This window comes from Gadus morhua, chromosome 10 (assembly GCF_902167405.1).
Source record: "Gadus morhua chromosome 10, gadMor3.0, whole genome shotgun sequence".
NCBI classification, from domain to species: domain Eukaryota; kingdom Metazoa; phylum Chordata; class Actinopteri; order Gadiformes; family Gadidae; genus Gadus; species Gadus morhua.
In genome coordinates, this window is record NC_044057.1 from 6362302 (window position 1) to 6382895 (window position 20594).

At 42.8% G+C, this 20594-nt stretch overlaps 2 protein-coding genes across 2 annotated transcripts; both read right to left on the bottom strand.

Moving 5' to 3' along the window:
* On the bottom strand, window positions 1–8608 carry LOC115552717 (uncharacterized). The gene is made up of 11 exons (XM_030369015.1): window positions 8218–8608; window positions 7927–8084; window positions 4518–4664; window positions 4006–4179; window positions 3582–3746; window positions 2833–3151; window positions 2209–2591; window positions 1823–2044; window positions 1272–1505; window positions 693–812; window positions 1–311 (listed from the first exon to the last, which is right to left on the bottom strand). Exons 1-11 carry the CDS (start codon window positions 8423–8425, stop codon window positions 237–239), a joined length of 2205 nt encoding a protein of 734 aa, XP_030224875.1. The 5' UTR covers window positions 8426–8608; the 3' UTR covers window positions 1–236.
* A 2346-nt stretch (window positions 8609–10954) lies between these two features.
* Window positions 10955–18808, bottom strand: LOC115552718 (uncharacterized). Its single transcript, XM_030369016.1, has 11 exons — window positions 18793–18808; window positions 17941–18098; window positions 15492–15638; window positions 14986–15159; window positions 14569–14733; window positions 13821–14139; window positions 13197–13579; window positions 12811–13032; window positions 12260–12493; window positions 11660–11785; window positions 10955–11278 (listed from the first exon to the last, which is right to left on the bottom strand). Exons 1-11 carry the CDS (start codon window positions 18806–18808, stop codon window positions 11204–11206), a joined length of 2019 nt encoding a protein of 672 aa, XP_030224876.1. The 3' UTR covers window positions 10955–11203.
* Between the last annotated feature and the right edge of the window lie 1786 nt (window positions 18809–20594).

Here is a 20594-nt window from a genome sequence, read left to right on the forward strand (position 1 = left end):
TGACTGTTGTAGAGTTCCCACCAACAATTTTATTTGAAACGGCCTCGCAACCACAGGTCCTCGAAGCTAAATGCCTTTTAACATTGCCATTTAGAGTCTTATGCATAGTATAGAGAATTCAGGGAAACATTTATTTGAGCACAATAATTCATTCCAAAAATGTACAAAATAAATCAAGGTATAAAACAATAATAAGAAAAACAATAAATGCAAGTTATATACAAGCAGTGGCGTGCTTATTTTCTTTTGCAGGTGAAGAGCCGGCGAAGCCAAGACCACCTCCTCTTTTTCTTCTTCACCTCCACAGTCTCCTGTTGAGTAATAACAAACAAAGAACATTAATGATCAATCTGCAGAAATAATATCTTCCATATTTATGTACGATATACAATATAATATAGCTTTGCTTTTTGGCTATGATGGTGATGGATGGATATCATCCATTTGCTTCCCTTCAGTAAAAAAAACATAAATTGGTATGGTTCTAAGTAACAACTTTTTTGGAATCATATTATCACCCATATGTAAAATCGTTGCTTTTTGCATCATGTACTGTTAGACTGAAAGGACTCAGCCAGAAGGCAGCACTCTGTAGGTTATACTTGGGAATGTCAGGAACCTTTGTTACTGTAAATGACACCGCGTAGTGGCCTGTGTGATAGGCTGCTACACTAGTTACTAAGATGACTGACCTTAGGGGAGGTGACCAACGTTGTGTCTTCCCCGTGGAGGCACTCCTCTGCTCCCTTGAAGTCATCAGGGGGATTCTGGGGGTCCGGGTCATTAGGGGCCAGCAGGGCATTCTGGGGGTCCTGTTCAATAATAAAAATAAGAAACATTAAAGTTCCCGGTCAACAATCAAAGTTTGATGAGTATTTTGTATATTTGCTAATCATACATTTCTCAAGGTTGACTGGCTGTAGAAGTAATAATGTTTGAATAGTTAAGACATCTACCGGGTCCCAGCAATACGCAAGCGAGTGTCATAGTGTCTTTGTTCAGCATGCTGTATTGTCTGTTTTAACGTAATGGATCATGTAATGAAGCACAAATCAGGCAACGTAAGGGCGTTGGATGTGCGTTGAAAGTGGTTCCGAACGTGTCAAGACAGCCAGTAAGCAGACATTGAACATTCACAAACAAATTATGGTCTGCTCATTTTATGAGCCGGGGCAAAGGTAATAGGCTTATCTTAAACATTTCTTTGTGTGTAGCCCACCACGTCAGGGCCTTTGTGAAGGACTGTTACACCAGGATCTGAGATGACTGACCTTAGTGGGGGCCAACAACTGTTCCCCGTGAAGACACTCCTCTGCCTCATTGTTGTAGTCAGGAGAGCTCACAGAGGTCTTCAGGTGATCAAGGACCTCTGTGGCGATCAGGGAGCAGGCCAGCAGGGTGTTCGGGGGGTCCTTCATGAGCCCGTCCCTGGACAGGCACACGCCGGGCAAGGCCTCTCTCAGCCTATCCTCAAGCACCCAGCGAAGCTGCAGACCCAGTTTCTCCTGTTGAATGACCTGAACTTTAATCCTTCTATCCGAATTATAAAATCACAAGTATTCTATGCATTTGACCAAGTCCTCCTTTCTACATAAAACAGGACCACAATATACTGTACATCATCAAGTCATGTTTTATGAAATGTATTACTTTTCTAAGCAAATTGCCAACTTCACCTTGCAGGCATTTATTAAATTAGGAAAACCATGCAGGTTAACAATGCATGGATGTGATAGAGAGCGAACCGTTGTACTTTACAGTTTCTTCCCTTTTAAAGAAATTGAATTTGTTGTTTGGTTTTATAACTAAACCTAAAGCAGACCTCCTGCACGGGGTCCTTCAGGCGCTCCAGGGTCCGCTCAAACCCAGGGTTGCCCTGGTTCATGGTGGCCTCCTCCTGCAGCAGGAGGTGGACTTCTCGGACAACCAGGTTCTGGAAGGCCCGGTACCGGTCGATGTGGGACAGGGAGGACATTTCATCCCGGCCTCTGAACAGCTGGGCCACAATGAATCCAACGGTGGACCGCTGGATCACATCCGGGTCCTGTTTTACAGAGGAAGACACCTGGACTGCTTAGCCTGTCTAAAACCAAATCAGTGGTTCAATACTACTTTGATTTTACTATCTTGTGTTCTCGAGCTGCTATTATGCACATGTATGTGGTGCTAGACTTGCAGTCTTGGTTAGTTGTGTCATGATAAACCTACGGTTGTGGAGACGGAGTTAGACTCTCCGTTCTCTGGCTGAGCTGCTGGAGGAAGGGGATCTCCAGTGACAGGGCCACAGCTACTGTTCTCCATCACAGACGGATCACAACGGCTGTGGCTGTCGGGCTGCGCCTTCTGAGGGGCGTCCAGACTGGGGTCCAGAGCGACAGGGTCGTCAGCCAGAGTGTTGCTGAGGACGGTTGCGTCCCCTCCTCTCAGGTCCTGCTCTGCGGTGCTCATCGGTGGGAGAGCCCTGCCAAAGAGTTTGCCGTGTTGGACCCACGTGCCAAACGTCCCGTAGAGTTGCTCCGTGAGCTGCTCAGGAAGTCTCTGGCTGAGCAGCTCTTCCTCCATCTCCTGCTCCTTCTGCATCACCCTGGGAACTGAGAGGAGAACAACAAGAGAGTCAAAGACAGCAACGTCTGAATACAATCCAACACATTGTCAAGGGCTCCTCGAATGGTGCAGAAATGAATTTCACTATGGTAAGTATTAAAGAGATGTATTTTACAATTGCTAAAGTTGTTTAATTAAACTGGCATAACAACAATTGCCCTTCAACTTCTTGAATTTCTTTGAATAAGGATTTATTAATAATTAGAACACTTTGTTTGAAGCTGTTACCTTGGGTGGGGATGGAGGATTCCTCAGGGCGGTCTGAATGGTACCGGGCCAGCAGGGCCTCGACAACCTCCCACAGGATGGAGACGAGCACATTAGGGCCCTTCAACAGAGACAAGAGAGAAGACGCCCTCAGCCAGTGCTCCTCCACCATACATTCATCGGCAACCAATCCTACCTGGAGAGAGGTCCCCAAGGACATGGTAAGGCCGCAATGCACCAGCATGGCAAGCCTCCTGATGTCCCAGCACGGACAAGGGAGGCTGGTGTCCACGGTGATGCCGGGCATATTCCTTAGTCTGGCCAGGATGAAACAACTCATCTGGGAGAGAAAGGGAAGGAGAAGAGATGGAGGGGACCGGAGGGTTTATGAATGGAAATGAAAGATGGGACAGTGAGGCAACTTTGTTTTTATTTATATAGCACTAACAAAGAAGAGGGAGAGAAGAAGAAAGGCAGCAAACAAGTTTGGAGCAGGACGTATGGTTTTGTACGACACTTATCAATATCTACAATTATCAGCAGGGTCGACTGAAGCACCTAATCTAACAGTAGCATGGGTAATATTACTAACATACTATATATATTGTAGAAGTGGCAGTAGTCGTAGTAGTAGAAAGTGGAAGTAGTAGTTGTAATAATAGCAGTTGAAATAGTAACAGTAGAAGTAGTAGGAGTAGTAGTAGTAGAAGTAGCTGTAGTAGAAGCAGTAGCCCTAGCAGTAATCGTAGCACTACTGCTACTAGACCTACCTTGAGAGTGGTGGTCAGGAGCGTCTGCTGGTTCAGCGGTCTGTAGCCCTCGCCGTTCAGGGGCTGGAGCCTCAGTACCAGCTTGACCATGAGGTCGTCCACCAGGTCGCTGCTGACGGTGAGCATGGAGCCGGGAGGCAGGCTCTTCAGCGTACACTCCATCCTCTGGACGGATGCAATATATAAAATATATGGGTAGCTTTTATTTCAAAAATCTAAATTTTTATTTCAACCCGGATGAATTTCATCTTTTGGATCCTAATTATTTGTATTCAGAAGTATTCATGTTGTTTATCGTATTATTTCTAAGCAGTATCAGTAAAAGTGAACTATCGCTTTCATTAGCAAACTTTCAAACAGATATGCAATACGATTGGTGCCAAAAATGAAATGCTACTATGTCCTTCAAAGCCCTTTCACTGACCAGCAGGTCCTTCTCGCTAGGTGCTAGCTGATCCGGGACCAGCCCGGCTATGCTATTAGCCACCAGGTAGACGGCGTAATGCTGGAAGATGTGTGGCGTGGTGAGCAGAGCCTTCTCCAGACCGTTCCAGGGGATCAACTGTTTCTCCAGACGGGCCATGATGTATTTAGCCAGCTGGAAGAAGGACCCAGAAAACATAAGCATGCTGCCACTTGGCATTCACACAGGACCTATTTGTCATTTTGATGTTATGTTCCTCTGTGAAAGCATTTGGTTAATTTGCCAATTGATTCTATGGGTTGAATTTGTGTTTTGCACAGTAGCGATGCAAATGACAACATTAAAGGGTCAAGCAAACATTACAATATGGAAATTAAGTATGTTACAACACTGCAAAATGTGTTATTTAACTTTGCGTATTCAGAGTACAAATCAATGTTTTCAAATCTGCTTTTTTCTCTTAAAAAACGTATAAGTCACCAATATGAAGCATCTTATTCAACAATAGAGACCTGGTGATGAGCTATGGGCTGCAGAAGACAGTTGGCCTGTTGCCTGTCCACCCTCACCCTGACCCAGGGGAAGGAGGACCGGAGGAGGCGGTGGACCTCCTGGAAGATGGTGAACCACCACACAGGAGGGTGGGACCCAGGGCTGACCTGGAGAGCACAACACCAGTAGACACCTGTTTAGACCCTGTGGTAGACACAAGTCAACCTGGGGCTTCAGGAGCTGATGCAGAGCTCCTCCGCAGCTTTGATGGAAAATGAGCCTTCCTTTGAACCACAGCTACCTGGCTCTAACTGAATACCTCCTGCCATATCTCAGTGAATGACTCTATCGTTGCCACGATACTGGATTCTCTAACTTTGATACAATACCGTGAAAAAAACGATATGGGATACTATTTTCCATACCAGGGGGAAAACCAAAGAAAATCCCATACCCAAAGTAAAAAGAGTATATTTCCACAACTGCAATGGCTATAATATGTCATCATGGTGTGCAAAGAAAGATTCTTGTGCAAGTGAAATATTCAATGCCGATACAACTTGGTTAGAGTGAATAAAGCTGGAACACAGCTTAAGTGGAAGATTACATTTCCACCTGAAATAATACCAGTTGGTCATTATCAGTAGGTAGCCCTGAAGTAATGTGAGACAATTTTCACAATTTTGACACTCTCAAATACACCAGATTCCCAGCAGATGGCGATGAAGGACATGTATTCTGATTAAAGGAGATTGTCCTATTTCCTTATGATTGTAAAAATCATCATGTTTAGTTGCAAACCAAGACACTGGATTATCTGTTATAGTGGTTTTATGCAATCAAATCAAACTCAAAATCATTTTTGGTTGTTAAACGATGAGGGGAAGTTTTTTCTTCAGTTGTTATTTGCGAGCAAAAGCAGTTAAGAAACACAAAACCTTCTTCTTGCATATGGGTGTACATTCGTTGTTGACAATTCTAGGGTATTTGCCTCAAAGTCAAAGTACTTCTAAAAAGCACTCCTGCCGTTTTCTTTCTCTATCGAAAACCTGTCACGGAGTCTCTCCGCTTTACATGCTAGCTGTTGAGTTATGGCTAACTTTTAGCTAACACCGTCGCACAGAGCATTGAGATATTCATCTATTTTAAAAAATCTATATTTTTGACAACAGTACTGTACAGGGCCGGCCCTGACCAATTTTTTATTTTAGATAGAAAATTAAACACACAAAAAACGTATTACAAACCAAGTAACGAGCAATGAATCATAAATACACTATAAATAAGGTATGCACAAAATACTGCGGAATGAACGTTTAATAATAATAAAAAAAAACAGTGACAATGAATCACTCATACAATAAGGTATGCACAAAATACTGCAAAGAAATGCATGATGTTTACTAAAGGCATTCATAAGCAAAATAATAGATATGAGTTCAGATTTTAATTATGGTAAATACAATTAAATGTAGGATGGTTATCTAGTTTGGTTCTCAAGCACTCAAGTGAAGTGTAAAAAAAATACAATAATATATTATTATATGAAAGATATGGGAAATGTAAGATATGCAAACCACAAACTATCATCCAAATCAGCTTGAGAATAAACACTGCTCCAACAATGGTTACTACAATGCATTGGATAATTTAAGGATAATACCCCCAGTTTACTGTGGGTTACAAACTGTTATGGACCTATGTACATAGCAGACATCAGTGGCGGCCGGTCAATAGGGGGCGCTAGGGCGCCGCCCCCATCAAAATTTCAGGAAAAAAGTATAGACACAGTAAGCATAAATTACATAATAAAAAGTAATTACCACGTCTGTTCAGTGTTCACTCATACAATGGGTTTTACTTTTACATTTTTATGCCTTTCCATTCAATATTGGGTTTATTCTGGGTTGTTTCATGCATTTCAATAGCGAGGGGCGCCGGCCAAATGAGTGTGTATGTGGCCTCTTAAACTTTTGGCTTCCATGTGACTTCATGCTGGTCTCTAATTGGTCACTTCAAGATTCTCCTCCGGGCGCAGCTCTCTGCGCCCCTGGCCAATCAGCGTGCTTGGGCTCATTTTTCATCCAGTCTGATTGAATGAAAAATGTCAGTCAAAGTCACTCCCCTGGCAACGGAGCCGTGCCTGTCACTCAAAGAGCGACAGACACGCCCACGCGCACACGGAGCAGACAGAAAAAAACAACAACGAGAAGACAGGAGGAGACATGGCGACAGCAAACGAAAATTCGGTTGTTTCGTTACGCAGTAATCCTTCCTCGAGGCGTTCGGTGGAGGAAAAAAAAGAATAAAGGAGCTTGGACCGGAGCAGCCTGATATACAAATCCAGCAGCAGGCAAGTGACAGGGGAAGGAGTTACACTAGAGGCTTCTCCCGTTTGTGTTACACCAAACACAGTTGGCTAGCTGGATGTGGAGTTAGCAATACTCTCTATTGCTTTCCATGCTTGCTTTTTCAAAGTGTTGGCAGTGGCACTGAAGCTCTGTGGACAACAACTGGGGTCAGAGACCTGAAACATCTCTCTGAAAAATGCAAACGGCATGAAAGTAGCCGTAGCCACCTTGACAACAGCATGAAGCTACAGTTTTTTGGCCGAGTTAGCATTGAAACACCATGACCCAGGAGAGGCTGAATGCACTGGCCATGCTCTCCATGGAAAAGAGACTTGTTTGTGAAATGACAGATTTCAATCAGAAAGTCATTGAAAAATTTGCTGGCCTGAAGGAGAGGAGAGCAAAATTTATGTTCAAGTAGTTTGTTGTGTTGTAATCCCCGCCCGCCAGTGCGCCCCCCCAGATTTTTTTAGCACCAGCCGTCACTGGCAGACATGTTTTGATTTTCATTGATGCGTGGGGGTTTGGATTGAGCAGCGGACCAGCTAGGTTGAGAGCTGCCGTTCCTTTTCTTTTTTAAAAACAAACACTGCATGACCAGTTAACTCCGGTTAAGTTGTTTACACGTTGCTTGGCAACGCGCTACGTCCTGATTTACTAAATAATAAAACCACATTTAAAACCACATATTGCTTCGATAAGTCAATAAATTAAATCAATAGCCATGTATTAAGCGGAGTTACAGTATGTATAGGGAACAGTTAGCTCCAGAGAAATAAAGATAGAAAGGTGAACAAGAGCCCGACAAAGTGACCAGTTGGCTATATAGCCAGCAGGGCCTACATTAAAGATAAACAAAATAGAGTTACTGTATTTCTATAATAATAATATATATATATATATATTTATTTTTTTATATATATATATATTTATTTATTTTTTTTGGCGCCCCTTGCGGATGGATGCACCCTTAGCATTCGCCTATACTGCCTATGCCCAGGGTCTGCCCTGGTACTGTAGACAGACACTGTCTGGGACAGTAGCCTACTGGTGCCCTTGGGGCCGGGGGACAGCTTACCTGAGTCAGCAGCTGGGTGATGACTGCTCTGAGGGAGGAGCCAGACACCACCACCCGCCAGGGCGGGGCCGAGGCAGGGGTGAAGTCGACAGCGGCCTTGACCTCAGAGTTGGACGTCCGGAGGGAGGGTCCAGGGTCCGGTTGGGCTCCAAGATGACCTGAAGGCCAATGGAATTACAAAGTTTAGTTTTTCCAACATACATCCTACCCTCCAACATCACAGCCCTTGTTCAACATGCTCTTTGAGGTAATGGTACAGCTGATAAGTTGAAGTAACTAACAAATATTTACCTTCACAGGGTCTTGGAGAGGGTGGTGAGACGACAATGCAATGCATGTTGGAAAAGCAGAAGCCAAAAAAACGCACGGAGAGAGCAGTGAAAAACACAACGTTCTCGCACGGTACCAGGTAAACTGATGAAGAACAGAGCCACGGAAACCAGTCAACATAGCATATGAATTCCATCACTGGGCATGGTGACATCATGTCAAAGGGCATGATGGCAAAAAGTGTGAGTGTCAACAAGTTGTGTTACCATAGTGACAATGATGCAAATTATAAATTTTAATGCTTAGCATCCTTTTTCACCCTTGAATGGATGAATTGTTTTTAATATTGCATTGTTTTTCAATAGTACGTTCTACAATGTTTAATACTGTAACATATGAGGTTAATTTAGCTGTTAGAAATACTCATACTCAAAACTTTTACTGACCTACTTGAAATATTAATGTTACTGCAAGGTTGCAAAAGCTGTTTTGTTACTTGTGGCAATTTCATTCGAATTAAACTACATTACGTGACTGAACGCCAATAGTACTTGAACACATTCACCTGTCCGTGAACATGACCTCTGCCGGAGGTCATGGTCTCTCAGCTGGTGGCGATCTCCTATGATCCCACACTACTTCATAACTTCATCAAACTATGTATTTTGTTATTGTTTTGATTGAGCAATCACTAGTGGCAGAAATTACATATTATAACTTTATTTCTGAAAAAGTGTGTTACAATCAGCATAATATTATAAAATATATTACAATAATAATAATATAATAATATTAACATTATTATGTAATAATAATATTACTTTTGGAATAATTATATTACAAAAGTAGCTAGAGTTCATGAGACTCATGCCATGTAAGGACACACAGCTACACTGGCAAAACCTAAATGGCTATTTATTCAATTGGCTCAAAACAAAATAAAGATACATTTGTTTCCCTTAACAATGGGAAAACAAAGTAAAGTTCAGTCCATGTCCCGCAAAAAAACGAGAGCCAAATAACAACAAACTTAAGTTTGCTTGGCCTGTCTCCCAGGCCCACTAACCACTGGAACAAAAACCTTTCTTATTCAGGGCGTCATAGCTCAGCCTTGGGATACAATACAATTGCAATTAAAACACACACACGACGCACACACACAAACACACACACACACACACACACACACACACACACACAATGTGTATGTGTCAACATAATGCTATAATTCTTCCAAATATTTTTTTACTCTGCACACTACTGTTGGTATTTGCTTTATGACACCTCCAATAACCATGTTATGGTTATTAGAGGTCTTCTAAATGTATAACCCTGAATAACATGTTGAACTTGTGTAACTTAGTTAATGCTTATTTTCCCTTTCCATTTAAGCCCTTTAAAGACAATAAATATGGTTGGCATTCACAGAAAATGTGATTTTGCAACAACCTGTAGGCTTACAGTACAGTATGGAGCTCTACTCAATAACTGGGAAACACACAATAAAAGGAACCACCGCTGCACCTGAGAGAGAGAGAGGGGGAGAGAGAGATAGAGAGATAGTGGGGGGTGAGAAGGAGAGGTAGATAGAGTGGGGCAGAGAGAGAGAGACAGATAGCGAGAGAAGGAGAGAGTGAGAGACATAAAGATAAGGGGACAGAGCACACAGGGGGGAGCTGGAGGAGGAAAGTCATGGTCAAAGAGCGAAAGAGGGAAAGATGGAGTAGCATCTGCAATGGAGGGACAGACAGAAAGGGACATACAAAGGGACCAGGGGTCCGCATTCAGGACCCCTCGCCGGTGTCCGAGTCAGCCCTGTCTTTGATGTCCTGATATCATGCAGCACTCAGAGAGTCATGAGGCACACACAACTGCAATTCTGAACTCAGGTTGATATTTTGAAAAATATATTTATTTATTTTTTATTATGGGCTGAAATATTTTATCATATTATTTCATGTGATTATATGAATGAATAGTACACAGAAACGAGGCTGTTCCAAGGCCAGGGCTGCCTGAGAGGTCTTCACGCCGTCACGCTACCAGCAGTCGGTGGTGTTTCTGTGTCTGTTCGCCTCACCGAGCCTCCACGCTGCGTGAGCGCGGGCATCATCACATGGCATCTTCATTCACTTGCACCTGAATGGCAGCTTAACGTCAGCCCTGTTCTCGGGAGTAAAAAAAAAAAAAAAAAAACTGCGTCGCAGCCAGTGCAAGGACGCGGTGATTCAACGGGCACACAGGCACAACACAGCAGGCAGAGGAGGATGCATCACAGCAACTGTTGATGGGATGGAATTTGCAAAACACAAAAGCAAATAATTGGTTGACTTTTGGACGACGGACGCCAGATGTGGGATATGGATTTACTTTTGCCATAAGGAAGTTGAATACCGTTATCCAAGCAAATATCCGGCTCATGCTAATTGTTTCAACCTGCCCCTAAAGCGTGAGAAGATAACAATTATAAGTTTCAAACGGAGAAGAGCAGCGTATACAATTTTTATTTATTTTTTATAGGACCGATAACTCAGTATGAGGGTGTGTGTGTGTGTGTGTGTGTGTGTGTGTGTGTGTGTGTGTGTGTGTGTGTGTGTGTGTGTGTGTGTGTGTGTGTGTGTTTGTTGTATCTCGCAAGCATGAACAGGCAACAAACTCCCAGATGCCTTGAGTAAATATGTTAATGCTTTGGCCTATAGCTCCCCGTACCTCTTTGCCACATAGACGGACATGGCAATGCACATGTATGAAAAGCACAGCTTAAATGACTGATGTAGTTGTAGAGTTCCCACCACCAATTTTATTTGAAACGGCCTCGCAACCACAGGTCCTCGAAGCTAAATGCCTTTTAACATTGCCATTTAGAGTCTTATGCATAGTATAGAGAATTCAGGGGAACATTTATTTTAGCACAATAATTCATTCCAAAAATGTACAAAATAAATCAAGGTATAAAACAATAATAAGAAAAACAATAAATGCAAGTTATATACAAGCAGTGGCGTGCTTATTTTCTTTTGCAGGTGAAGAGCCGGCGAAGCCAAGACCACCTCCTCTTTTTCTTCTTCACCTCCACAGTCTCCTGTTGAGTAATAACAAACAAAGAACATTAATGATCAATCTGCAGAAATAATATCTTCCATATTTATGTACGATATACAATATAATATAGCTTTGCTTTTTGGCTATGATGGTGATGGATGAATATCATCCATTTGCTTCCCTTCAGTAAAAAAAACATAAATTGGTATGGTTCTAAGTAACAACTTTTTTGGCATCATATTATCACCCATATGTAAAATCGTTGCTTTTTGCATCATGTACTGTTAGACTGAAAGGACTCAGCCAGAAGGCAGCTCTCTGTAGGTTATACTTGGGAATGTCAGGAACCTTTGTTACTGTAAATGACACCGCGTTGTGGCCTGTGTGATAGGCTGCTACTCTAGTTACTAAGATGACTGACCTTAGGGGAGGTGACCAACGTTGTGTCTTCCCCATGGACGTGGAGGCACTCCTCTGCTCCCTTGAAGTCATCAGGGGGATTCTGGGGGTCCGGGTCATTAGGGGCCAGCAGGGCTTTCTGGGGGTCCTGTTCAATAATAAAAATAAGAAACATTAAAGTTCCCGGTCACCCTAATCCGAACGGTCAACAATCAAAGTTTGATGAGTATTTTGTATATTTGCTAATCATACATTTCTCAAGGTTGACTGGCTGTAGAAGTAATAATGTTTGAATAGTTAAGACATCTACCGGGTCCCAGCAATACGCAAGCGAGTGTCATAGTGTCTTTGTTCAGCATGCTGTATTGTCTGTTTTAACGTAATGGATCATGTAATGAAGCACACACACAAATCAGGCAACGTAAGGGCGTTGGATGTGCGTTGAAAGCGGTTCCGAACGTGTCAAGACAGCCAGTAAGCAGACATTGAACATTCACAAACAAATTATGGTCTGCTCATTTTAGGAAATGTTTTCATTTTATCTTAAACATTTCTTTGTGTGTTGCCCACCACGTCAGGGCTTTTGTGAAGGACTGTTACACCAGGATCTGAGATGACTGACCTTAGCGGGGGCCAACAACTGTTCCCCGTGAAGACACTCCTCTGCCTCATTGTTGTAGTCAGGAGAGCTCACAGAGGTCTTCAGGTGATCAAGCACCACTGTGGCGATCAGGGAGCAGGCCAGCAGGGTGTTCGGGGGGTCCTTCATGAGCCCGTCCCTGGACAGGCACACGCCGGGCAAGGCCTCTTTCAGCCTATCCTCAAGCACCCAGCGAAGCTGCAGACCCAGTTTCTCCTGTTGAATGACCTCACCTTTAATCCTTCTATCCGAATTATAAAATCACAAGTATTCTATGCATTTGACCAAGTCCTCCTTTCTACATAAAACAGGACCACAATATACTGTACATCATTAAGTCATGTTTTATGAATTTTATTACTTTTCTAAGCAAATTGACAACTTCACCTTGCAGGCATTTATTAAATTAGGAAACCATGCAGGTTAACAATGCATGGATGTGATAGAGAGTGAACCGTTGTACTTTACAGTTTCTGTCCTTTTTAAACAAATTGAATTTGTTGTTTGGTTTTATAACTAAACCTAAAGCAGACCTCCTGCACGGGGTCCTTCAGGCGCTCCAGGGTCCGCTCAAATCCAGGGTTGTCCTGGTTCATGGTGGCCTCCTCCTGCAGCAGGAGGTGGACTTCCCGGACAACCAGGTTCTGGAAGGCCCGGTACCGGTCGATGTGGGACGGGGAGGACATTTCGTCACGGCCTCTGAACAGCTGGGCCACAATGAATCCAACGGTGGACCGCTGGATCACAACCGGGTCCTGTTTTACAGAGGAAGACACCTGGACTGCTTAGCCTGTCTAAAACCAAATCAGTGGTTCAATACTACATTGATTTTATTATCTCGTGTTCTCCAGCTGCTATTATGCACATGTATGTGGTGCTAGACTTGCAGTCTTGGTTTGTTGTGTCATGATAAACCTACGGTTGTGGAGACGGAGTTAGACTCTCCGTTCTCTGGCTGAGCTGCTGGAGGAAGGGGATCTCCAGTGACAGGTCCACAGCTACTGTTCTCCATCACAGACGGATCACAACGGCTGTGGCTGTCGGGCTGCTCCTTCTGAGGGGCGTCCAGACTGGGGTTCAGAGCGACAGGGTCGTCAGCCAGAGTGTTGCTGAGGACGGCTACGTCCCCTCCTCTCAGGTCCTGCTCTGCGGTGCTCATCGGTGGGAGAGCCCTGCCAAAGAGTTTGCCGTGTTGGACCCACGTGCCAAACGTCCCGTAGAGTTGCTCCCTGAGCTGCTCAGGAAGTCTCTGGCTGAGCAGCTCTTCCTCCATCTCCTGCTCCTCCTGCATCACCCTGGGAACTGAGAGGAGAACAACAAGAGAGTCAAATACATCAACGCATGAATACAATCCAACACATTGTCAAGGGCTCCTCGAATGGTGCAGAAATGAATTTCACTATGGTAAGTATTAAAGAGATGTATTCTACAATTGCTAAAGTTGTTTAATTAAACTGGCGTAACAAAAATTGCCTTTCAACTTCTTGAATTTCTTTGAATAAGGATTTATTAATAATTAGAACACTTTGTTTGAAGCTGTTACCTTGGGTGGGGATGGAGGATTCCTCAGGGCGGTCTGAATGGTACCGGGCCAGCAGGGCCTCGACAACCTCCCACAGGATGGAGACGAGCACATTATGGCCCTTCAACAGAGACAAGAGAGAAGACGCCCTCAGCCAGTGCTCCTCCACCATACATTCATCGGCAACCAATCCTACCTGGAGAGAGGACCCCAAGGACTTGGTAAGGCCGCAATGCACCAGCATGGCAAGCCTCCTGATGTCCCAGCACGGACAAGGGAGGCTGGTGTCCACGGTGATGCCGGGCATATTCCTTAGTCTGGCCAGGATGAAACAACTCATCTGGGAGAGAAAGGGAAGGAGAAGAGATGGAGGGGACTGGAGGGTTTAAGAATTGAAATGAAAGATGGGACAGTGAGGCAACTTTGTTTTTATTTATATAGCACTAACAAAGAAGAGGGAGAGAAGAAGAAAGGCAGCAAACAAGTTTGGAGCAGGACGTATGGTTTTGTACGACACGTATCAATATCTACAATTATCAGCAGGGTCGACTGAAGCACCTAATCTAACAGTAGCATGGGTAACATACTAACATACTATATATATTGTAGAAGTGGCAGTAGTCGTAGTAGTAGAAAGTAGAAGTAGTAGTTGTAATAATAGCAGTTGAAGTAGTAACAGTAGAAGTAGTAGGAGTAGTAGTAGTAGAAGTAGCTGTAGTAGAAGCAGTAGCCCTAGCAGTAGTTGGAGCACTACTGTTACTAGACCTACCTTGAGAGTGGTGGTCAGGAGCGTCTGCTGGTTCAGCGGTCTGTAGCCCTCGCCGTTCAGGGGCTGGAGCCTCAGTACCAGCTTGACCATGAGGTCGTCCACCAGGTCGCTGCTGACGGTGAGCATGGAGCCGGGAGGCAGGCTCTTCAGCGTACACTCCGTCCTCTGGACGGATGCAATATATAAAATATATGGGTAGCTTTTATTTCAAAAATCCTTACTCAACCCGGATGAATTTCATCTTTTGGATCCTAATTATTTGTATTCAGAAGTATTCATGTTGTTTATCGTATTATTTCTAAGCAGTATCAGTAAAAGTGAACTATCGCTTTCATTAGCAAACTTTCAAACAGATTTGCAATACGATTGGTGCCAAAAATGAAATGCTACTATGTCCTGCAAAGCCCTGTCACTGACCAGCAGGTCCTTCTGGCTAGGTGCTAGCTGATCCGGGACCAGCCCGGCTATGCCAGTAGCCACCAGGTAGACGGCGTAATGCTGGAAGATGTGTGGCGTGGTGAGCAGAGCCTTCTCCAGACCGTTCCAGGGGATCAACTGTTTCTCCAGACGAGCCATGATGTATTTAGCCAGCTGGAAGAAGGACCCAGAAGGCATGCTGCCACTTAGCATTCACACAGGACCTATTTGTCATTTTGATGTTATGTTCCTCTGTGAAAGCATTTGGTTAATTTGCCAATTGATTCTATGGGTTGAATTTGTGTTTTGCACAGTAGGGATGCAAATGACAACATTAAAGGGTCAAGCAAACATTACAATATGGAAATTAAGTATGTTAAAACACTGCAAAATGTGTTATTTAACTTTGTGTATTCAGAGTACAAATCAATGTTTTCAAATCTGCTTTTTTCTCTTAAAAAACGTATAAGTCACCAATATGAAGCATCTTATTCAACAATAGAGACCTGGTGATGAGCTATGGGCTGCAGAAGACAGTTGGCCTGTTGCCTGTCCACCCTCACCCTGACCCAGGGGAAGGAGGACCGGAGGAGGCGGTGGACCTCCTGGAAGATGGTGAACCACCACACAGGAGGGTGGGACCCAGGGCTGACCTGGAGAGCACAACACCAGTAGACACCTCTTTAGACCGTCTGTGGTAGACACAAGTCAACCTGGGGCTTCAGGAGCTGATGCAGAGCTCCTCCGCAGCTTTGATGGAAAATGAACCTTCCTTTGAACCACAGCTACCTGGCTCTAACTGAATACCTCCTGCCATATCTCAGTGAATGACTCTATCGTTGCCACGATACTGGATTCTCTAACTTCGATACAATACCTTGAAAAAAACGATATGGGATACTATTTTCCATACCAGGGGGAAAACCAAAAAAAATCCCATACCCAAAGTAAAAAGAGTATATTTCCACAACCTCAATGGCTATAATATGTCATCATGGTGCGCAAAGAAAGATTCTTGTGCAAGTGAAATATTCAATGCGGATACAACTTGGTTAGTGTGAATAAAGCTGGAACACAGCTTAAGTGGAAGATTACATATCCACCTGAAATAATTATCAGTTGGTCATTATCAGTAGGTAGCCCTGAAGTAATGTGAGACACAAACAGTTAGATATCATGAGAATCGAATGTACAATTTTCACAATTTTGACACTCACAAATACACCAGATTCCCAGCAGATGGCGATGAAGGTCATGTATTCTGATTAAAGGAGATTGTCCTATTTCCTTAGTCATTGATTGTAAAAATCATCATGTTTAGTTGCAAACCAAGACACTGGATTATCTGTTATAGTGGTTTTATGCGATCAAATCAAACTCAAATTCGTGAACCTAAACAACAAAGGTAAGACATCATTTTTGGTTGTTAAACGATAAGGGGAAGTATTTTCTTCAGTTTTTATTTGCGAGCAAAAGCAGTTATGAAACACAAAACCTTCTTCTTGCATATGGGTGTACATTCGTTTTTGACAATTCTAGGGTATTCGTTTTTGACAATTCTAGCGGAAAACCGGTCACGGAGTCTCTCCGCTTTACATGCTAGCTGTTGAGTTATGGCTAACTTTTAGCTAACACCGTTGCACAGAGCATTGAGATATTCATCTATTTTAAAAATCTATATTTTTGGCAACAGTACTGTACAGGGCCGGCCCTGACCAATTTGGCGCCAAGATTTTTGCTGGCGCCCCCTACCCCTTTGGATTGCACATTCGACTACCAATGTTCATACACTCAGAGAAGCTGCAAAGCTTTGTCTTTGAGACTTTTATTTTAGATAGAAAATTAAACGCACAAAAAACGTATTACAAACCAAGTAACGAGCAATGAATCATAAATATACTATAAATAAGGTATGCACAAAATACTGCGGAATGAACGTTTAATAATAATAAAAAAAACAGTGACAATGAATCACTCATACAATAAGGTATGCACAAAATACTGCAAAGAAATGCATGATGTTTACTAAAGGCATTCATAAGCAAAATAATAGATATGAGTTCAGATTCTAATTATTATAAATACAATTAAATGTAGGATGGTTATCTAGTTTGGTTCTCAAGCACTCAAGTGAAGTGTAAAAAAAATATGAAAGATATGGGAAATGTAAGATATGCAAACCACAAACTATCATCCAAATCAGCTTGAGAATAAACACTGCTCCAACAATGGTTACTACAATGCATTTGATAATTTAAGGATAATACTCCCAGTTTACTGTGGGTTACAAACTGTTATGGACCTATGTACATAGCAGACATGTTTTGATTTTCATTGAAGCGTGGGGGTTTGGATTGAGCAGCGGACCAGCTAGGTTGAGAGCTGCCGTTCCTTTTCTTTTTTAAAAATAAACACTGCATGACTAGTTAACTCCGGTTAAGTTGTTTACACGTTGCTTGGCAACGCGCTACGCCCTGATTTACTAAATAATAAAACCACATTTAAAACCACATATTGCTTCGATAAGTCAATAAATTAAATCAATAGCCATGTATTAAGCAGAGTTATGTATAGGGAACAGTTAGCTCCAGAGAAATAAAGATAGAAAGGTGAACAAGAGCCCGGCAAAAGTGACAAGTTGGCTATATAGCCAGCAGGGCCTACATTAAAGATAAACAAAATAGAGTTACTGTTTTTCTATAATAATAATATATATATGTATATATTTTTATATATATATATATATATATATATATATATATATATATATATATATATATATATATATATATATATATATATTTATTTATTTTTTGGCGCCCCCTGCGGATGGATGCGCCCTTCTGCCTAGCATTCGCCTATACTGCCTATGCCCAGGGACGGCCCTGGTACTGTAGACAGACACTGTCTGGGTCAGTAGCCTATAGGTGCCCATGGGGCCGGGGGACAGCATACCTGAGTCAGCAGCTGGGAGATGACTGCTCTGAGGGAGGAGCCAGACACCACCACCCGCCAGGGCGGGGCCGAGGCAGGGGTGAAGTCGACAGCGGCCTTGACCTCAGAGTTGGACGTCCGGAGGGAGGGTCCAGGGTCCGGTTGTGCTCCGAGATGACCTGAAGGCCAATGGAATTACAAAGTTTAGTTTTTCCAACATACATCCTACCCTCCAACATCACAGCCCTTGTTCAACATGCTCTTTGAGGTAATGGTACAGCTGATAAGTTGAAGTAACTAACAAATATTTACCTTCACAGGCTCTTGGAGAGGGTGGTGAGACGACAATGCAATGCATGTTGGAAAAGCAGAAGCCAAAAAAACGCACGGAGAGAGCAGTGAAAAACACAACGTTCTCGCACGGTACCAGGTAAACTGATGAAGAACAGAGCCACGGAAACCAGTCAACATAGCATATGAATTCCATCACTGGGCATGGTGACATCATGTCAAAGGGCATGATGGCAAAAAGTGTGAGTGTCAACAAGTTGTGTTACCATAGTGACAATGATGCAAATTATAAATTTTAATGCTTAGCATCCTTTTTCACCCTTGAATGGATGAATTGTTTTTAATATTGCATTGTTTTTCAATAGTACGTTCTACAATGTTTAATACTGTAACATATGAGGTTAATTTAGCTGTTAGAAATACTCATACTCAAAACTTTTACTGACCTACTTGAAATATTAATGTTACTGCAAGGTTGCAAAAGCTGTTTTGTTACTTGTGGCAATTTCATTCGAATTAAACTACATTACGTGACTGAACGCCAATAGTACTTGAACACATTCACCTGTCCGTGAACATGACCTCTGCCGGAGGTCATGGTCTCTCAGCTGGTGGCGATCTCCTATGATCCCACACTACTTCATAACTTCATCAAACTATGTATTTTGTTATTGTTTTGATTGAGCAATCACTAGTGGCAGAAATTACATATTATAACTTTATTTCTGAAAAAGTGTGTTACAATCAGCATAATATTATAAAATATATTACAATAATAATAATATAATAATATTAACATTATTATGTAATAATAATATTACTTTTGGAATAATTATATTACAAAAGTAGCTAGAGTTCATGAGACTCATGCCATGTAAGGACACACAGCTACACTGGCAAAACCTAAATGGCTATTTATTCAATTGGCTCAAAACAAAATAAAGATACATTTGTTTCCCTTAACAATGGGAAAACAAAGTAAAGTTCAGTCCATGTCCCGCAAAAAAACGAGAGCCAAATAACAACAAACTTAAGTTTGCTTGGCCTGTCTCCCAGGCCCACTAACCACTGGAACAAAAACCTTTCTTATTCAGGGCGTCATAGCTCAGCCTTGGGATACAATACAATTGCAATTAAAACACACACACGACGCACACACACAAACACACACACACACACACACACACACACACACACACACACACACACAATGTGTATGTGTCAACATAATGCTATAATTCTTCCAAATATTTTTTTACTCTGCACACTACTGTTGGTATTTGCTTTATGACACCTCCAATAACCATGTTATGGTTATTAGAGGTCTTCTAAATGTATAACCCTGAATAACATGTTGAACTTGTGTAACTTAGTTAATGCTTATTTTCCCTTTCCATTTAAGCCCTTTAAAGACAATAAATATGGTTGGCATTCACAGAAAATGTGATTTTGCAACAACCTGTAGGCTTACAGTACAGTATGGAGCTCTACTCAATAACTGGGAAACACACAATAAAAGGAACCACCGCTGCACCTGAGAGAGAGAGAGGGGGAGAGAGAGATAGAGAGATAGTGGGGGGTGAGAAGGAGAGGTAGATAGAGTGGGGCAGAGAGAGAGAGACAGATAGCGAGAGAAGGAGAGAGTGAGAGACATAAAGATAAGGGGACAGAGCACACAGGGGGGAGCTGGAGGAGGAAAGTCATGGTCAAAGAGCGAAAGAGGGAAAGATGGAGTAGCATCTGCAATGGAGGGACAGACAGAAAGGGACATACAAAGGGACCAGGGGTCCGCATTCAGGACCCCTCGCCGGTGTCCGAGTCAGCCCTGTCTTTGATGTCCTGATATCATGCAGCACTCAGAGAGTCATGAGGCACACACAACTGCAATTCTGAACTCAGGTTGATATTTTGAAAAATATATTTATTTATTTTTTATTATGGGCTGAAATATTTTATCATATTATTTCATGTGATTATATGAATGAATAGTACACAGAAACGAGGCTGTTCCAAGGCCAGGGCTGCCTGAGAGGTCTTCACGCCGTCACGCTACCAGCAGTCGGTGGTGTTTCTGTGTCTGTTCGCCTCACCGAGCCTCCACGCTGCGTGAGCGCGGGCATCATCACATGGCATCTTCATTCACTTGCACCTGAATGGCAGCTTAACGTCAGCCCTGTTCTCGGGAGTAAAAAAAAAAAAAAAAAACTGCGTCGCAGCCAGTGCAAGGACGCGGTGATTCAACGGGCACACAGGCACAACACAGCAGGCAGAGGAGGATGCATCACAGCAACTGTTGATGGGATGGAATTTGCAAAACACAAAAGCAAATAATTGGTTGACTTTTGGACGACGGACGCCAGATGTGGGATATGGATTTACTTTTG